This window comes from Chiroxiphia lanceolata, chromosome 9 (assembly GCF_009829145.1).
Source record: "Chiroxiphia lanceolata isolate bChiLan1 chromosome 9, bChiLan1.pri, whole genome shotgun sequence".
Lineage (NCBI taxonomy): Eukaryota > Metazoa > Chordata > Aves > Passeriformes > Pipridae > Chiroxiphia > Chiroxiphia lanceolata.
In genome coordinates, this window is record NC_045645.1 from 263,150 (window position 1) to 280,202 (window position 17,053).

The 17,053-nt window shown below is 38.7% G+C and overlaps 1 protein-coding gene across 6 annotated transcripts in view; it reads right to left on the reverse strand.

The window, feature by feature from the left end:
- The window catches only part of PRKACB (protein kinase cAMP-activated catalytic subunit beta), a 75,249-nt gene that overhangs the window by 33,303 nt on the left and 24,893 nt on the right, over nucleotides 1-17,053 (reverse strand). The window contains exons 1-2 of one of the 6 annotated variants that reach the window (XM_032696138.1): nucleotides 1,634-1,776; nucleotides 12-103 (exon numbers count right to left, since the gene is read on the reverse strand). The exons of 4 other annotated variants lie outside the window; for them this stretch is intronic. In XM_032696138.1, coding sequence (XP_032552029.1) covers nucleotides 12-103; nucleotides 1,634-1,743 — 202 coding nt within the window. In that variant the 5' untranslated portion in view covers nucleotides 1,744-1,776. Of the gene's footprint in view, nucleotides 1-11; nucleotides 104-1,633; nucleotides 1,777-17,053 lie in introns of those variants that run through there. One more of the 6 variants, XM_032696146.1, reaches the window with a different exon arrangement.

A 17,053-nucleotide genomic window follows, 5' to 3' on the forward strand; every position in this document is an offset into this window, starting at 1 on the left:
CCACTACTTACTCTCTTCATCCCACCGGGCAGTGAATTCAGAGCACCGTGGGCTCTCCCTGTCCTGAGTGCCTTTCTGCTCCTGTGCACCATGCTTGGAGTGCCTATGGAAGAGGCGATTAGCAAAACCCTCCAGTCTCTGCAGCGCGGTGCCCGAGCACTGGTGACACGGCCCCTCCCTGTGCGCTGCCATCCACAGCCAGGCTGGGCCAAAGGAGGAACCAGGCCAGGGAGCTGGCCAGCCCAGCCCCACCGAGAGCTGGCCACGGGTGAGCTTCCTGCCCGCAGCGGGTGCCAACCACTGCTCTCCTCCGCTTCCTGTCGAGAGCAGCTCTGCGATGGACTGCTTTATACCCTGAAAAGTCTCTTCTCATCTGCATTGAAAAGTGGTTTGTTTCTTCAAAAACAAACAAAACGGCACTAATTTCTCTAGCCTACGTTCTCGTAGCTTTTGAACGCGTTACATTTTATATTTAAATATAAATTTTATGTTAGAATACTATAAACAACTTGTTCAGAAGCAAAGATCAGAAGGCAGGTATATATTTTTTTAATTTACCACAACCACGTGTGAAAAAAACCAAAAGTGACTTATTCTGCAGTTCCTCCCTTGTTATTGAGAAATCATCAGAGCAAACAAAACCAGCTGGAATCTAATCATTAGTAATCTCATGCTTTCAGCTAATCAACTTTCTAATCAAGGAAGTTACTTGCAACCACAACTGAATAAGCTTATTTTAATATGGGGTGGAAAAAAAGTATTATTTTCCTCCTTTGAGGAAAACCAGTCTGAAGAAGTTGAATTCTATTGTACATATAAAAAAACCTGCATTATACTTTTTCCAACTGGGTTCTACTTTCTCTAAGAATGAACCAAATGCATTTAACTTTTTTGAGAATACGATTTCATTCTTTCACAAGAAAGAGTATTTTCAATACATCCGTATTTTCATACTTTCATTTTAAATATTTTTGAGTACTTTCAACTGTGGAGTAAGTCTAGAAAGCATATTTTTTAACAGCACAAAACATAAGGAAAATAAAGTGAAAGTTGTATTTAACATTACATTAGTTTGCAAATGATGTGATTTTGCATGCCTACAATGGGTAATACTAAATATTAATTTTTGTGAAAATGAAAATAAATACATTAGACAGGTTTTCCAGTATATCCTTCACACATCTATGATGTGGCTTCTTAAAAATTTAGGCTATTCTTAAGAAAGATTGAAATAACTTTTCCACAATCTGTCTCCTGCCTTACAGTCAACACGTGTTAAAGACATACCTCTCATTTTTCACCACCATACTTCTCACTGCATAGTTTTCAAATGTCAGCAGATACCCACCCTTGGACATTACATAACCATTTCATAACAGCCCTGTGCCTCAGAAAAAACCTCCTGATGACAAACTGCCCACGACCACGATAAAACAATCCAAATGCCGACAGACAGACTGCACGGATCTGGCGCTGTCCTTCCTAACAGCCACCGGGACACTCCTGGGGGGCCTTGGCCACACCACAGCTTGCTTTTCTAGACTCTTTGCTTCTAGGCTCCAGACACACTGGAAATGTAAATTCTTTCTCCAGCACCTGTTCAAAATTTGGAACCAACTGTCTAAATGCTTACATTTTACACAGCCATTTGTAAATCCAGGTGAGCACCAGATATCTTGGAGGTGACCAGGCTGCTTTCCTGTCAGGGTCTGGTGCCTCAACCCTCCCTGGATGCCAGCTCATTACATGTGCCACCTTATGCCTTCCAGCTGTTCACCTGCTCTGTTCCAAGGTCCATTATGACATCCATAACATCCCATCGGTTCAAGGCTTTGCTGCCATAAACAAGAGCTAGTGAAGACCATGAGGACGTGTTTGCCTTACCAGGGGATCACAAACAGGCAGAGGGGATATCCTTTATACTACCACTTTATGACAGAGTAATGCTACACACCTTCCATACAGCAATATAAGAAGTGCTTAGACAACATCAAGATACTTATTTCCCTGCCTGGTGAACCCTGCAGGACTGAAGAGCCCCTCTGGAATTATACAGCCATGCTCTCCCTGTAGCTCACTGCAAATCTTTGGGCATTCAGGAAATCCTTCCAAGAGACTAATATTCTTTCTGTCCTTGTCTGTTTTCTCCAGTAAACGAAGCCCCCTGGTATGATGGTGTGCTCGTCTTGTCCCTCTCCTCTCCCATGGGGTACTGAGCCTTTACACTACTGTCATCTTTTGCACAGTTCTTCAACTAAAACATTTTGTTTCCCTGATCTAAGAGAGCAATTTACAGAATTCACATTGCTTCACACGACATAAGTTAGAGGCTGTCAGCCATCTAAAGTCCATGGAGGGATGTGAAAACTGCCACAGAGCAAACGTTCCCAGCAAAATTCAGAGCTCTGAAATGCACCCCAAATGACTAACCCGGACACTTGAATTAGGTGTCAAAAATTGGAATCAGAAATACCCGTCCTGTGAGATTACAGAAGTGAACTGGTTTAAGTGAAGACAGGTTACCAAAAAGGAATTGTTAGAAGAGTTCCTAAAAGAAAGCATGAATTTGCCAGAATTTTACAAACCGCTGCCAGCGAACACAGTTACAGAAATTCTGCACATGTAAAACCTGAAAAGAAAGTGTTGGTTATATTACAGGTAGTGATACACTTTCCTAATCTAGGAAATTGCTCAATGATAATACAAAATACTAACACACTGATTTTATGGGAAACCCACATCCCACATGGTCTTCAACGTCTTCAAATGAAGTCCATGATTTTTAAAGGTGGAACTTCCTATTTCCTTTTACTTAATCTTTCATCTTATTGACACTCTGGTGTTCCAATTAATTTATCCACAGTAAGTATTTTATATGCTATATATGAAGAACAGAGTCCAAAATAGAATCTAAAGTTTCTGTTCTACGAGAGATAGCAAAGTTCCAACTCTTGCAGCCAAAGTTAACACTGAAATGTTAAGAATTTCCTTTCAGCAGAAATTTTATTTTTGCTAAATTCTAGCCATGGAGTCTTCACAATATTTTAAAACACATTAAAAACTCCAAGCAGTGGGTAAGAGATTCAACCATGAACCTGAATGTTGCATGCTCGAGGTCCAGTATTTTGATAAATATTATTTCAGTAAAAACTTTTAAGCCGCTCTCCCACAGTTTAATAAAAAGCAACATAATGATGATAGCCACAGACAAGGGCTAACACAGTGGCCCTCTAAGCTGATAAAGGTAACCAAGCCATTTATACTTTTCCTGATGGCCAACCCATAACCTTGTGCACATCTGCCAGGGTCTGCTGCCCTGTAACAGGTAACAAAGAGCACTATAACCCAGCCACAGACCTCCCAGCTCCTTGCTGAAAAAGAGTCAGCAATCATGGAGCTACGTGGACGATTTATTTTTCATCATCTCAGCTAAAACATCATTTCTCAATTCCTAAGAAGCAATTCTGCCCTACCAGTCAAGCCTTAAAAAGGAAGGATTAGGAAAGCGAGCCCCCTCCTTTCCTCCCAGGACCCAGCTGTTGAGTAACAGCATGTCACTGTATGGTGCAACTTTCCTGGGAAAACACGGGACATGGCCCTGAAGGATAACGTGGGCACTTCTCTATGCTCAAGCAAAGCAGGACTGTGCAAACAACGACATTCTCTAGTGTTTAGCAAAGGTCAATACCTTGAATACCTTGAGTATCTTGCAGTCAAGAACAGGAGTCTTAAGACAATTAACTGTATTCCTTGACAGAACCGTGAAAAATGGATTTATGATGCTAACAAATTTCAGATCACCTACGGCTAACCAAAATTCAGGGTTTAATTCCAGATCTTGAAACTTAGTATCTTCCTGGTTTCATGTTTTATTTCTCTAAATAAAAATATTCTACCTTCTTATTTTAAATATTAAACATAATATTAAATTTAAATATTTCTTAATTTCACAGGAGGTCTTTATCTGCATTAAAAAAGACATCTTGCGACATTTCCAGCATATTTGTTTGTAATCTGTGGAAAAAAATAACTTAAAGAAACCTTATAAATGAATAATGAAGAACTTTTTTTTTTTTAGAGGTTAGAGAAAGTTTATTTATTTGCTTTAAAAATTGATGGCTGGATGAAACATCTTTTCCTTTATGCATCAGTTATTTCAAGAATCAAAGATGAAAATACAACTTAAGTATTTATTATTTATTACAAAAGGACTGAGCAATTACTTGATACAAAGTGTTAGAGAGGGATCCTCCATTTTTAAGAGCTTGGGAATCCTGCTGAATTTTCCAGGTATCTTACTGATCAATAAAGAAGGTATTTTTAAGTCAAAAGATGCAGCCAACATATTTCATAAAAAGAAAACAATTTACCTGTCTAATTTTGAATTAGAAAATACAAAAGTTTATAAGCATTTAATGACTCTCAAATTTGTTACGTGACATATACTGAAGAACCTAGACTGTCTTTGCTATAAGCCTGAGGCAATACGTGTGGTATTTTTCTAGTTGTTATATAAACCTTGAGAGAAAAGGATGTAAAACAAAGTACACAGATAGCCATTTTGTAACTTAACCCCCCCAAACATTTGCACCAGAAATTATGTAATTGAACAAAATCCATTTTGAATCCTGCCAGGCATGCATATTTCAGAAGGAATTATGGGTAGAAAGAGAGGCAGAAAAAGGCTCTTGAAAAAGCAGATGTGTTTTCACTATACATCCAGCACTATGCCACGAGGTTGCACTTCTCCTTAAACACAGGGAAGGAGGAGCAGTGTTTGCTCACAGCTTACAGATTTGATGGCTCTCCATTTTGAAACAGAGATTTTTCAAAATAAACACCACCAGTAACTTCATTGTTGAATAAAACACAAGAAAACAAACCCATCCAGTCTTGGTGTACCTTTACACCTCCATTTTTGACTAACAAGGTTCACCCTTCCTCGAGAGTCCCTGCGAGAGCTGCGCCGAGGCTGGGGCTGCAGCACTGCTATAAATAGGACTGCCAGGAAGAAGTTGTTGCTATGGAAACGCTGGTCATATTTCTATTTTGACTCAATAGGCCTCTACTGGCATCTGCTGTACACCAGTCTAACTGCAGCACACATCTAATACCTTCACATCTCCTCAGGAAGCATACATTTAAGTTTGCATGGCCCAACAGCATCATTTACTTGTTAACCATGATGATACAAAATGAATAAAAAAATAAGTAAGAACCTGGTGAAAAAAAAAAGAAAAACGTCAAATTTGGCATCTGATTTTTCACATGCAAGCTAAGAGCTCTCACTCTTCCCATCAGTTTTCTTGTCAAAATGTGACAAATTCATCATCTAAGATGATGCGATTTTCCACGTGCACATACCGTGGCAGCAGACCAAGGTTCCTCATTTCTACCAACATATTACCTGGCATTTTGGAAATCAAATACCTTGTGGTCATAGTCCCAAATCTAGTGCAGACAAGAAGGGGACAGAAGTCTCATTATAAAAGCCAAATCTTCCACAAAACTGTCCAACTTGTCAAAGAGAACTAGATTTCTCTCCTAACACATCACCTTCTCTGTGCTTTTCACACAGCTTCCATCAAGGTCCTGTGCTCACTGGTGATTGCCAATATGGCAGTTCAGACCACAAGATCGATGTTTTCAGAATGAGAATACAAATTACACAAGTGCTCCATAATAAAGCAAAGGTTAGCCAAGAACCATCTTTGAAACAGCTGCTTTCACATAAGTACAAAAAATCTGAAAGTACGTGCAAAATTTGCTTGGTCCATGCCTTTTCAAAATCACAAGCTACTCAAATAACCCTCCATAGTTACTTTCTAGCACAATTTAAGGCAGTTTGACACACAATCAGAAGGTTTGCACAAAACTTGTTATTCTTCAGCAAAAGAGAAAATAAGTGCATTTTGTCTCTCTGAAAAACCTCACAGCGGACAAAAGTTTTGGTCCACTTAATTTACATCAAACTAATTACTACCGTTGATTAGTAATGAGCATTAATAGGTTATTGATCCAAAATGAGTAAGATAAAATGCCTGAATTAGAAGAACCACACGGACATTTTGGTCAATGTCTGACTGGGCTCAAGGAGAAGTCACCTCCGGTTCTGGGTGCTCTCCCACAACAATGCTGCTGAAGACCCGGCTCACACAGAAACCATAAAGGCCCCTGCAGGTGAGCAGCTGCTGTGCAGAGGATCTTGGCTACTGGAAGCCTTGGACAGAGGAGCTCTACTTCTACGATCTGCAGCTTTGGTCTGTTCTTCCTTGGTTTAGTCACTTAGCACTACAAGGAACTGCCCCATATGAGGCACACTTGGGTTTGAAAACCCCAGAGTCAGAGTGCCTCACGTAACTAATTGTTACTAACTCTGAGAGATTTGGAGTCACACTTAAAGATAATTTTTGATATGAGAAACTGAGAGGAAGAGACAGCAGTAAAATGTTCACCTAAACTAAAATCTTGTAGGCAAAAATTATTCACTATATTAGCAGCTACACTCTACTATCAGATCTGTACTATAGAGTAAAAGACCAGAATACTAAATATTAGAGTAACTAGAGCCATTTTAATACCTCTTTCAGGAAGCCTATCTGCATTTTAAATGACCAGCACATTTCCTAGAGAAAAAAAAGAACAAACCCAACTGACTCCACCTTGAGCTAAATATTTTAAATTCACACCTTTGTTTTCCTTCAAAACGAGAGTGTTCCTTGATTATATGACACTTAGGTTCAATTAAAAAAATATCCAAATAAGAAAGAAAGCAAATCCAAAGTAACTCCATTGGAAGGGATAGTGCTTTTCCATGGAATGGAAGAGTACAGAGTGCAAACTAGAATACAGTAGTGGCTTTCATAAAGTATGGTCTGAAGTACCAAACATTTGGCCGTGTGCTGTAGAGATGATCTCACCACTGTACGGACCCTGTATCCCAGTGCCTCCCCCACAGACTACAGGCTACCCTGGAGAGCATCCTGCTCCCCCACTCCTACCACCCTGCTCAGCTTCAGAGATTCCACAAAGCAGGGGCTGACTAAAGCACTGTCCCCCCGGCAGCTGGAGTGGACAATGGCATTAAATCCCTGCCAGCAGAGAGCCTGCTGCTGGCCCCAGGGCAAGGGGCTGCCCAGCGTGTGAGAGGGCATTTCCAGGGGCACTCTGTGCTCCTCACACACACTGGGCAAGCAAGCAGAGTCTGTTACAGGAACTTGCACGAGTGCAGAGGCATCTGAAGTACAGCTCAGACAACAGCATTTCTCTAGATACTGAAGTTAACTACACCACATTTACAAAATTTATGTTAGCCTGCACTTAAATGAAATAACAAATGCCATCTGCTGGTTTAAGACCAAACAAAGTGTGAGGTACAGGAACTGCAATACTGAACAATAAATTTTAAAAGTATTCAGTCATTCACATGTCATGTGTTGTATAAACACAACTAAATATATCAGATTTTTTAGAGGGGAAATAATTCACACACCAACATCCTAATTACTGGCTATTTTTCTTAGTGAGGCAGCAGCAAAGTGCACAGATCTTACTTTTTTCCCCCCTGTCTGTGATGTGTTTTAATTTATAAATTATATCCAGTTTGTTTCACTTAAGGTGAACTTATTCACTAGCAGTCTGAATTTATTCTTAAATTGTATTTATATTTGAATATAACAGAAATAATTTACCAAGAAAAAAAGAAACATTTCCCTTTTGCTATTTATGAAATGTGTTTTCCAGCTATCAGTAAGCAACAGGCATTTACTTCTCAGTCCACAGCATCCTTTGGCATTGCCCAAGTGTTACTTTACAATAAAGGCCAAAACAACTAAAGCTTGGACAGGTAGAATGGTCAGATTTACCTTACACATGACTACAAATATATTTATTTTTATATTTGTTTAAAAACACAGGAAAGCAGAAAGCACTTTCCAGGATAGAAATCCTACAAGAAGAAATGCACAGTGTTTCCTCTCCTTTTTTATGCATAAAATACCCCACTACTTGTAATTCTCTGAACAAAGTCAAACAATTCCCATGGCATGTCAGCTCTGCATGCAGTATGGATGTCAGTAAAGATATAATGCCTCAATACTGTATCCTCAAGCAGCCTCAACCTTTCAATTGTATTTTCACTTTCAAAGCAAAATGATCAAAGATTTTTTTAATAAGATCAAAAGAAACTAGTGATTCCTTCACCAGCTTACACAGAATAAGTTACAAGCTGTGCTGAACATAAAATTTTTGCTTATTTTTAGTGCAAAAATCAGTGCTTGATAATACATAACATCTTTATTCCAAGAAGTTTGACAATTCTACGCTTTGCTTGAAACCCAAATATTTTCTTTCTAGTAAGCAGGTTTTCATTATGCTGACTAGCTGTGATAGAGCTCACTCCATTAGATTTCACAAAAAATAAACTTTTCCACTGTTCAACAATATTTAAATTAAGAAAATTTTAAATCAAATGTAATATAAACTTTTAACTGACAGGTTAAATGACAGTAAATCTTCAAGTTAGTTTTTAATTAGATACAAGAACATCCATTAGTTGTAATTGTATTTACCTTTAATTTTCTCTGAAGAGAAATAGGAGCAAAGAATAATTACACATGCTTTCTGAAAATCACTGCATTTCATACTGCGAATTGCTACTAAAAGTAGCTTCTCACAGTAGTCACCTCAAAGCACTGACAATCAAGGCCATTCCCTCCTGCCCAAGAATCCCATGGAAGTTTTCCCTGCCACTGTGCAGGCCAGCACACACCTCCTCTGCACACTGTGCACACCTGCACTGCACACCGAGCACACCTGCCCTGAGCACACCTGCCCTGAGCACTGCACCCTGGAGAACAGAGCACTGCCCAGCCAGCCCTCCCTGCAGAGAGAACAGAGCACTGCCCAGCCAGCACTCCCCACTGGGGCAGCTCCTGCCAAGAGCTGCCAATGCCATCCTTAATCTTGTAGCAGTCACATCATAGCATAGGCCATCCTAATCATGATTACTCCAAAATAAAGGAAAAGTTTTGAAGTCTATCTCACGATAGCATCTTGCAGGCCTTTCTAATTTCTGGGAAGTAAAAACCCCTCTAATTCAGCAGAGCTGTAAGACATGTTATCTCTTGAGTTTGTTATCTTAGTTTAGTTGAACTAAGTTGTTTGAGAAAAACACTTAAAAGTTTGTAACTAGGCAGAGGCTTCATTTCTTCCTCCTGGAAGAACAACCATGTTTCCCTATGAGCCAGTCTCAGATGCTCATAATTCTTCCTAACAAGCTCAATACAGAGTTGTTATTTCTGGGAGTCACATGGCATGTGGGAAGGTTCTGGTTTTCTTCCAATTCCTCTCATGTTAAACTCTATCCAAGAAAACTGCCAAAATGAGGTACCAGCTGCAATACATTGGGCAATTTTTTGTAAACTTATTTCCACTATAAGATCCACCTCCCTCCACTCTTGGGGGGGTGGGTGGAAGGAAACACATGGCATCCCATTTAAGCAAAATATCAAAATAATGAACTCAGTAATTGCAATAACTGAGTCCTGTCCTCATCTTTCCTATATGATAAAAAAAAGCCCAACACCCAAATTACACAGAAATGAAAGCCTAAATGAATACTTATCTGAAGTGGAAATGACTGCTTATGTATTACTAGGTAACCTACTTTGACATTTCCATTCCTCTGCCTCCGTGAAGTCGATACTTTCAGAAGTAAATATCAACTGATTTGTCAGCCAAATAAGGCAAATGAAGCATTACTGTAATTTTTGAAAACACTGCTGATACCTAATTTTTCTGAAAAGTTGTACAAGGCTAACAAAGCTAATATTGTCTAATGCAACTCTGCCCAGTTCCTGGAGGTTTGTTGGGCATTCAGGATGTCAAACACGGCCAAGTTCTGAAGATGAATGGCTTTTGGGAGTCCATGTTGAATGTGATTCTAAGTTCTACCCAGTCTGAAATCTACACTTGCATTACCTTTTCAGGCACACCTTAAATCTATGCAACCCCTACTATTTTCACCCAAGTAAAATACTATTTAGGCACACTGAATACAGTTTCTTACAGAACTTTTCAGAGGGTAGAATGAATAGATAGATCCTGGAAAACAACTCAAAATATTACTTTTGAGTCCTTAATGATCCAATTTGGAACCTATCAAGGTGCCAAAGACATCCTAGGACTAAAATGCATATATGGCAAGATGGGTAGGAAGAGAAAGGAAGATATAGGCAGAAGGTGACCATGAAGGATATTATTTAAGCTAACTGAAATTTTGCTGCTCTTTCCTTTGCAAAAACAAAAGCAGCACTAGATTTTATAACCTGCTCACCTTCTGTCCTTTTTGAAGATTCATTTGTGACAATTACTGGATTAACTACATCTCTGTACACTTATTATCTTCAGGTATATGTTCATTAAGACCTCTGCCCGTGAGGTAATGAAGAGCAGATTAAATCCAGCAGTAATCCCCCCTCCCTCAGCGATGCCACTCCAGCAGCTCTGCGTTAGTCCCCCAGCAGCAGCAGTGTCTGTGCAGCACCAGCCCCCTGGAGAACAGGGTTCCACACCCAGGGAAAACACACCAGACAGACGGCAGGCTCCAAAGGTATCTTAGCTCCCTGCTTTTTGTAGGATAACTCTAGGACTCTAGGACATAACCATGAACTCTAGGAACAGAGCAGCAGATTCTCATAACTGAAAAGCTACACCAAGAGTTCCAATTCAAGAACAGTCTTTATCAAAAGCACCTCATTAATGCTCATCACCACCATCCACCAGGACTGTAGCATTTAAAACTGTATATAGTTCCTCAATCTACTATTTCATAGAATTAACAACAAAGACTTGGCAAATTGCCCAAAAGCAAACACAGGATCCCAAATTATTTTACACCTCTTACACTTCCTTCACATTCATTCACTTGGATGTAGCTTATTGAGCTCCTTCCTAACACACTGCACAGCCTACACAGAAAAGTTTCTTTTACTCCTGAATTACAACAACTCCAGCTAGAAGATCAAAGCTTTATGCACTGCTGGAAAACTTGCAGCCTCATAGCCATTCATGTTGAAACACAACTTTCTAAGGAAAGTGGGTACGTATATACTCACTCTAAGAAAAGGAAAAGAAAGGCTGATATCCTGGGTACAAATTTAGTTCTTAAAGCAATCAGCTCAAGGAACACAAATAAGAAAAGAATACTTTCAGTAGAACTCCAAACAAAACCATAACTAACAACCCTGATAATAAAATGCTGGCAAGTCACCTACAATAGATTTGAAAATAGCAGAGCAACAAACTTAGCATGAACTTTTAACTCTTCTCCTTTTCTACAAAGACAAATTCTTCTTTATACTATTAAAAAAATGCAATTTATGCCTCGTGGTAAATATTTTAATTCCAAACATCATATATGAACATCATTATACAAATATACATTAGGCAGTGTTTTTGAGAAGCAGAATCTCTCTCCTCCTTCCACTCTTTTGGTCAGTTTTTACTGAAATTCTTTGGTTCAGGCCCTTAAGGGAGTGAATTCACGTGCACAGATACAGTTCTCCAGACACTGGCCACGGCCCCTTGGAGAAGACACTGTCACCCCTTGGAGAAGACACTGTCACCCCTTGGAGAAGACACTGTCACCCCTTGGAGAAGACACTGTCACCCCTTGGAGAAGACACTGTCACTCCCCACGCCTTGCACAGTGTGAGAGGGGCTGAGCCCTGGGGCTCCCTCCCTCTGCCTTTCTCCAAAGCATCCTTTTGCACCCCTGCTTTTGCAAATACCTCTTTGATATAATTTTGTCCCACATATTATACTTTCAAGTATTTTTCAGTTCAGCCTGACTGCTCAATATGCCAAAATTTCTAATCATACATTCCATCTGTTCTCATTAATTTATGTTGTCTAAAAATAATTGGTAGCCTGAAATTTAATAGAAAACTAAGTCATATACATGGAAACAATTTCAAATAAAATTGACTGTTTTTTGTTTAAAGTAAAAATAAGACTTATTTTGGTGTTTCATATGCTTAAATTGGCATCCTCAAGTTCAAACATTGTTGTTAAATTTTTTTTGCATCATACGAGAAGACGGATTAACATTAGACTTCTGACAGTAAACAATTTAAATTGGCTGTCATATTACAGATTAAGAGATTCAGTTTATAAAGAAAAAAAAGGACACATTTAATAAGGTCTGATTTTTGTCCTAAATCCAATAAATCCCAAATGAGAGCCTCCTAAGAAAACATGTTGAGTGAAATAGACCTTTTAAAGGTATGACAGTAATATTTACACCAGCAACTTTGACATTAATCATTGATACAACAGGCTGAAATATGACACAACTATGACACGAACATGGGGAATGTAACAATACTAGAATACACCAGAATGTTGCAAACACTCAGTCAAAAATTGGAATTTTGCAACAGAGCTGGGGGAAGGAAAGGGAGAAAAAAAGCAGAGGAAGGGCTAATAGCAAGGAATTGAGTCCTGACGCAAGACTGCACTAGGGAGCTGACACAAGGCTGAGGCAAAACTGATCCAAGGAGCTAAGGAAGGACAGGATGGGGGTTCTGCATCTGAGCAGGCAAAACTTCAGTTTGAGGGTAAGTTAGAAAGCAAGAAAAGGCACCTTCACCAGCAGTATTGTCTCAAACAATTACAACAGTTTTATTCTCTCATATCATTAAAATATATATATATATATATATGTCATACAATGCAAGCCCCCAAAGCATAGTGCAGGCAAAGTTTTTCCAGATAAAAAGAGGTCTGGCCTGTTACTGTTGATAGAGAAGAAAATAGCCTAACCCCTCACTGCCCCAATTCTTCAGCCATTTAAAGGACAGTACTCCACATCTATATAAAATTCCACACTTAATTCTGTTTTAAACATTAATTTTAGGAGGTCAAAGGCCAAAAACTGATTTAACACAATCTCATTATCTCAACTTTTTTTCATTTCAGTTCTCAATCTGAATGAAAACTTAATTTAGTTACTGACTGCCAACTGGGCACAAATGAAAGACGAAACACCCACTTCTTCAATATTCTTCAATATTTTAGCAACGTCTGACTTGGCAATAGCTGACTCAAATATGCATACCAAACTACAGATACACCTCAGGCATGCTCCGATGGAACCATGGAACCAACCAGTTTAGCAGCATTTCATCTGCTCTCCTTAGATTTATCTGTTGTATTTTACAGCAGACTTCACCCTAGAAAACACCAAAACTCTTCACTGCCTTGGTAACTCTTACTTTATCTGTTTTCACAACTATGATAATTTGGTGAGGTGAAATCCTGATAGGAAAGTTCTAACATTTAACTTGGACCACGTGTAGTGGGGATAAAGAGATCCCAATGGACCATTACAAAATAAATATTAACTTACCCATAACATTTGAGCTGTGATTCCATGATTGCAGAGTAAGAAAGGTGAAGACTGTCTGCTTTCCAATAGCTGATATATTTTTAATAAGAAACAATAAGTTTTGAAAAGCTTGTAAACTTAACACACAGGAAAACAACAATTATTTCTTTGGTGTTGAATGTAAGTTCGCAGAAAAAACATTTACAAAACAAAATACCATTAATATGATTCTGAGCTCATGACTTTCAGCATACATCTCATTTTGTTTTCCAATAGCTGGACATTTTCAGGACTGAAATGAAGCAGATGGAGTTTCCTCAGCTTGCTCATTTTGAAAAAGGATTTACACAATTCACCTGAGTCTTATTTCAGGTTTTTATTATTAACACACATAAAAGCTTAAAACACGGCCAGAATGGATACTCCAGGACTCCACTGCGAGGCACTTTACCCAGGAACACATAGGAAACCTCCTCTGCAACAGAAGCCAAAAGTTTGCAAAGTACTTTCCCAGAGTCCATTTAGATTTAAAAATAGATAAGTAGTATTATGATACAGCAGTCACATGTGGTACATTTGATCTATTTTGAGCTAAAATTAATAAGCACTTTGAGAATGTGAAGTAAATTGATATACTAATTGCCATAAAATAAGGTGTAGTTTTCTCTCCGTAACAGACTTGCCAATTTGCATGCATGACTGGCAAAAAAATGAATATATTCATTATTTTAACTTACTAGAAGTGTTACTATAAGCCTATGGTAATTATAAGAAGTCACTTCACTGTATTGCTGTGTGTCTAGGTCTTTTAAAGAGTTAATTGTTTAACAAATGTTTGCAGTTACTTGCCAGTTTTCAGATGAAAGGTGCTTAATAGTGCCAACTAATTTTAAAAGCTAATGGTTTTCCCAGAAGCACCGTTTCCCCTAACAGGCATTCAGAAATGGTTAAAAGCCATAGGACTGTTAAGCCTGATTGAATTGCCTCTGCCTTGTTTTTCTGGAACATCGGGAATGAGAAGTAAGGATTTAGACAATCATATGACTCCCAAGTTTAACAGCCCAGATTTTCAGTGCATCAAGCCTACGTAGGAGGGTCAACAAATACTGTGCTTTGACCTCGGATAAGAGTCAAAGAGTATCTACAAGCAACTCTCATACTGATACCACAGCCTGACACATTTCTGCTGTTCCTACAAAACACACACAGGTGGGCTTTTAACAGGGTTGTTAGGAGTACTTCTCAGTTTAGAAAAAAGAACTCTCTAAGAGTTCCAGAGAACAAAGGCTTAGCACCAGTAACTATTCCCTTTCTCATGATCCCAAACTGTCTTTGCTAAACTTGATGTAATATCTATCCAAACTGACGTCTTCTCAAAATTTTTAATAAAATTCCTCTAACTTGAACATAAAAGCATACAAGCTACAAGCTTTGCCACTGAAAAAGCTACTATATTACCTTTTAGCTTTATTGTACATCCTAAAAATAATAACCAGAAATTCAACTGACACTGGATAAAGTGAACTAAACCGCTATCAACCTACTGTCATACTAATTATGAATGTTTCTGAATAAAGACAGGAAATGACTAGTAAAAGTTACTGCCTTTTCATAGAAAGACATTTACAAATCAAACTGTATAAACAAGTACTTGTCTACATAACTTAAACAGAAAATTATGTTTTAAAGACATGATTTATATTTCATATTTTGGCATTCAAAGGCATTAAAAAAGCCAGGATTAGCATCTTTTTAGTAACCCCTGCATGATCCTCTTTCACATGTTTTTTTTTTTTATAACAGATGCAGTCATGTATTCATTATTCCACAGACTGGTACCTCCTGCAGAACAGTGTACTGAACTACCCTGGCACTCATTTGGGATTAGGCAGCAAAGGAAATGCATCTGCTGAGCTCCTTTGTGTAGGATGGGAAGATCTACACAACTCTGGGAGCGGGACCAAGTGGCCCCCAGCAGCACCAGGACACTGAAGGCTACTCAACACCACCCTTGAGGAGACACTAGCCTTGCTCTGTGACAGGTTACTTAAATCATACTATTTTCAGCTGCAGGTACTGGGGTTTTTTTATCCCCACGATGATCAAATGCTATGTGAGTGCCTATTTCATAAAGAAGAAGAAATAAAGTTATTAGAATGATAAGAAAATAAGCAGGGAGGAAATTCAGGTTATATTTTATTCTCGACCCACTGCATTGGTAAAGTTTTGGTAACAAATTAAGTAACTTTCACATAGAACTTCAACAGAAAATAGTTTGAAGATATGTGTGTGTGTACACTGTTGTACAAATTCCAATTTGAACAAAACCATAATGGAGAGATAAAACAGAGCTAGACAGAAAGACAGTTTGGAAAAAAGGTTCAATAAAAAACACAAAGGGTGTGTGCATGTTTGTCTGTGCTAATTACATCTGAAAGAAGTTCAAGAGGAATCGTAAGAAGAACACATAGGAATAAAAGTTCAATTCCTCAATAAAACCCTTCTCCTCCCCCCTCCCCTCCATGAGACTGATTTTAATTTCCCCAAGCAAGGAATCCTTCAATTGTTATCAGAGCTATACAGGCATAAAAATTCATTTTTTTAAGCTGACTCTTTATTATGGACAATAAAGATCTGGCAGAATTGGAAAAGTTGCAACAGCATTTTTTAAAGCTTATAAATTTACATAAGAATTGCAAACTTTCTTAGCAGCAAGAAAGCATCAGTTTTGCGAAATAAACTGATACACTTTATATCTGGTGGCCTCTGATCACAAGCTCTGAGAAGCTGTTTCCATAGAGAAAGCATATATTGGTGTTTAACTGCCCAGGAAAGGAAAATGACATATCATTTGAAAATTCACATCTCAGCCTGTTGATAGAAATAATAAGCCATAACATGAAAGCAAAGAAACAGGACTAGGTGATAGAGCAAAAAAATCTTTGGGACAGTACATACCTTTATATCTCTGTCAGCCAAGAAAAAAACCCAAGCTCCCCACACAAATGCACATTGCTGCCTATCTGACCTGAGCTGGCTGCTTGTTTCCATCATCCACTCATCACTGAACAGAAGAAACAGGGGAGGGGCTGCTCTCTGCAGATCACCTTGACGCAGTCCTGGGCATTTACAAAGAACGCATAAAATTCTACCTCTACAAAGAAATAAATGTGCAAAGTCCATAGGAAGGCTTCTTTAGCCGTGCTCAGCCAAAAAATACCTTCCTGTGTTTTTCACAGGCTGTGTTCCACTGTTGGCCCCAATTCTCCCTGGGGCTCCCTTGCTGTGCCTTCAATTCCCCTCAGAAACACAGACACACATCTTCACCAAATGATACAGCCTTCCACAGGTGCTACAGTTCTCCTGCCTGAAACAGCTCACCACTGTGCTGCCTGGTTTTTTAATTTGAAAACACTCATTTGATTGGTTTGAATTTTGGTGGATTTTTTTTGTTTTATTTAGCAAAAACAGGAAAGTTGCATTTCCATCCTTCGCTTTCACTAAAATTTATCCAACCCATAATGTCACAAGCATCATAGTAAGAGGTAGCATAAGAAGAGTTTGAATAATCCTACACTTACCAAATAAAGTAAGACACTGAAAACCACACTGAAATAATGTAATCTTTAGGCAAAGCAAATTTTAACTAATAACTAGTAGGTC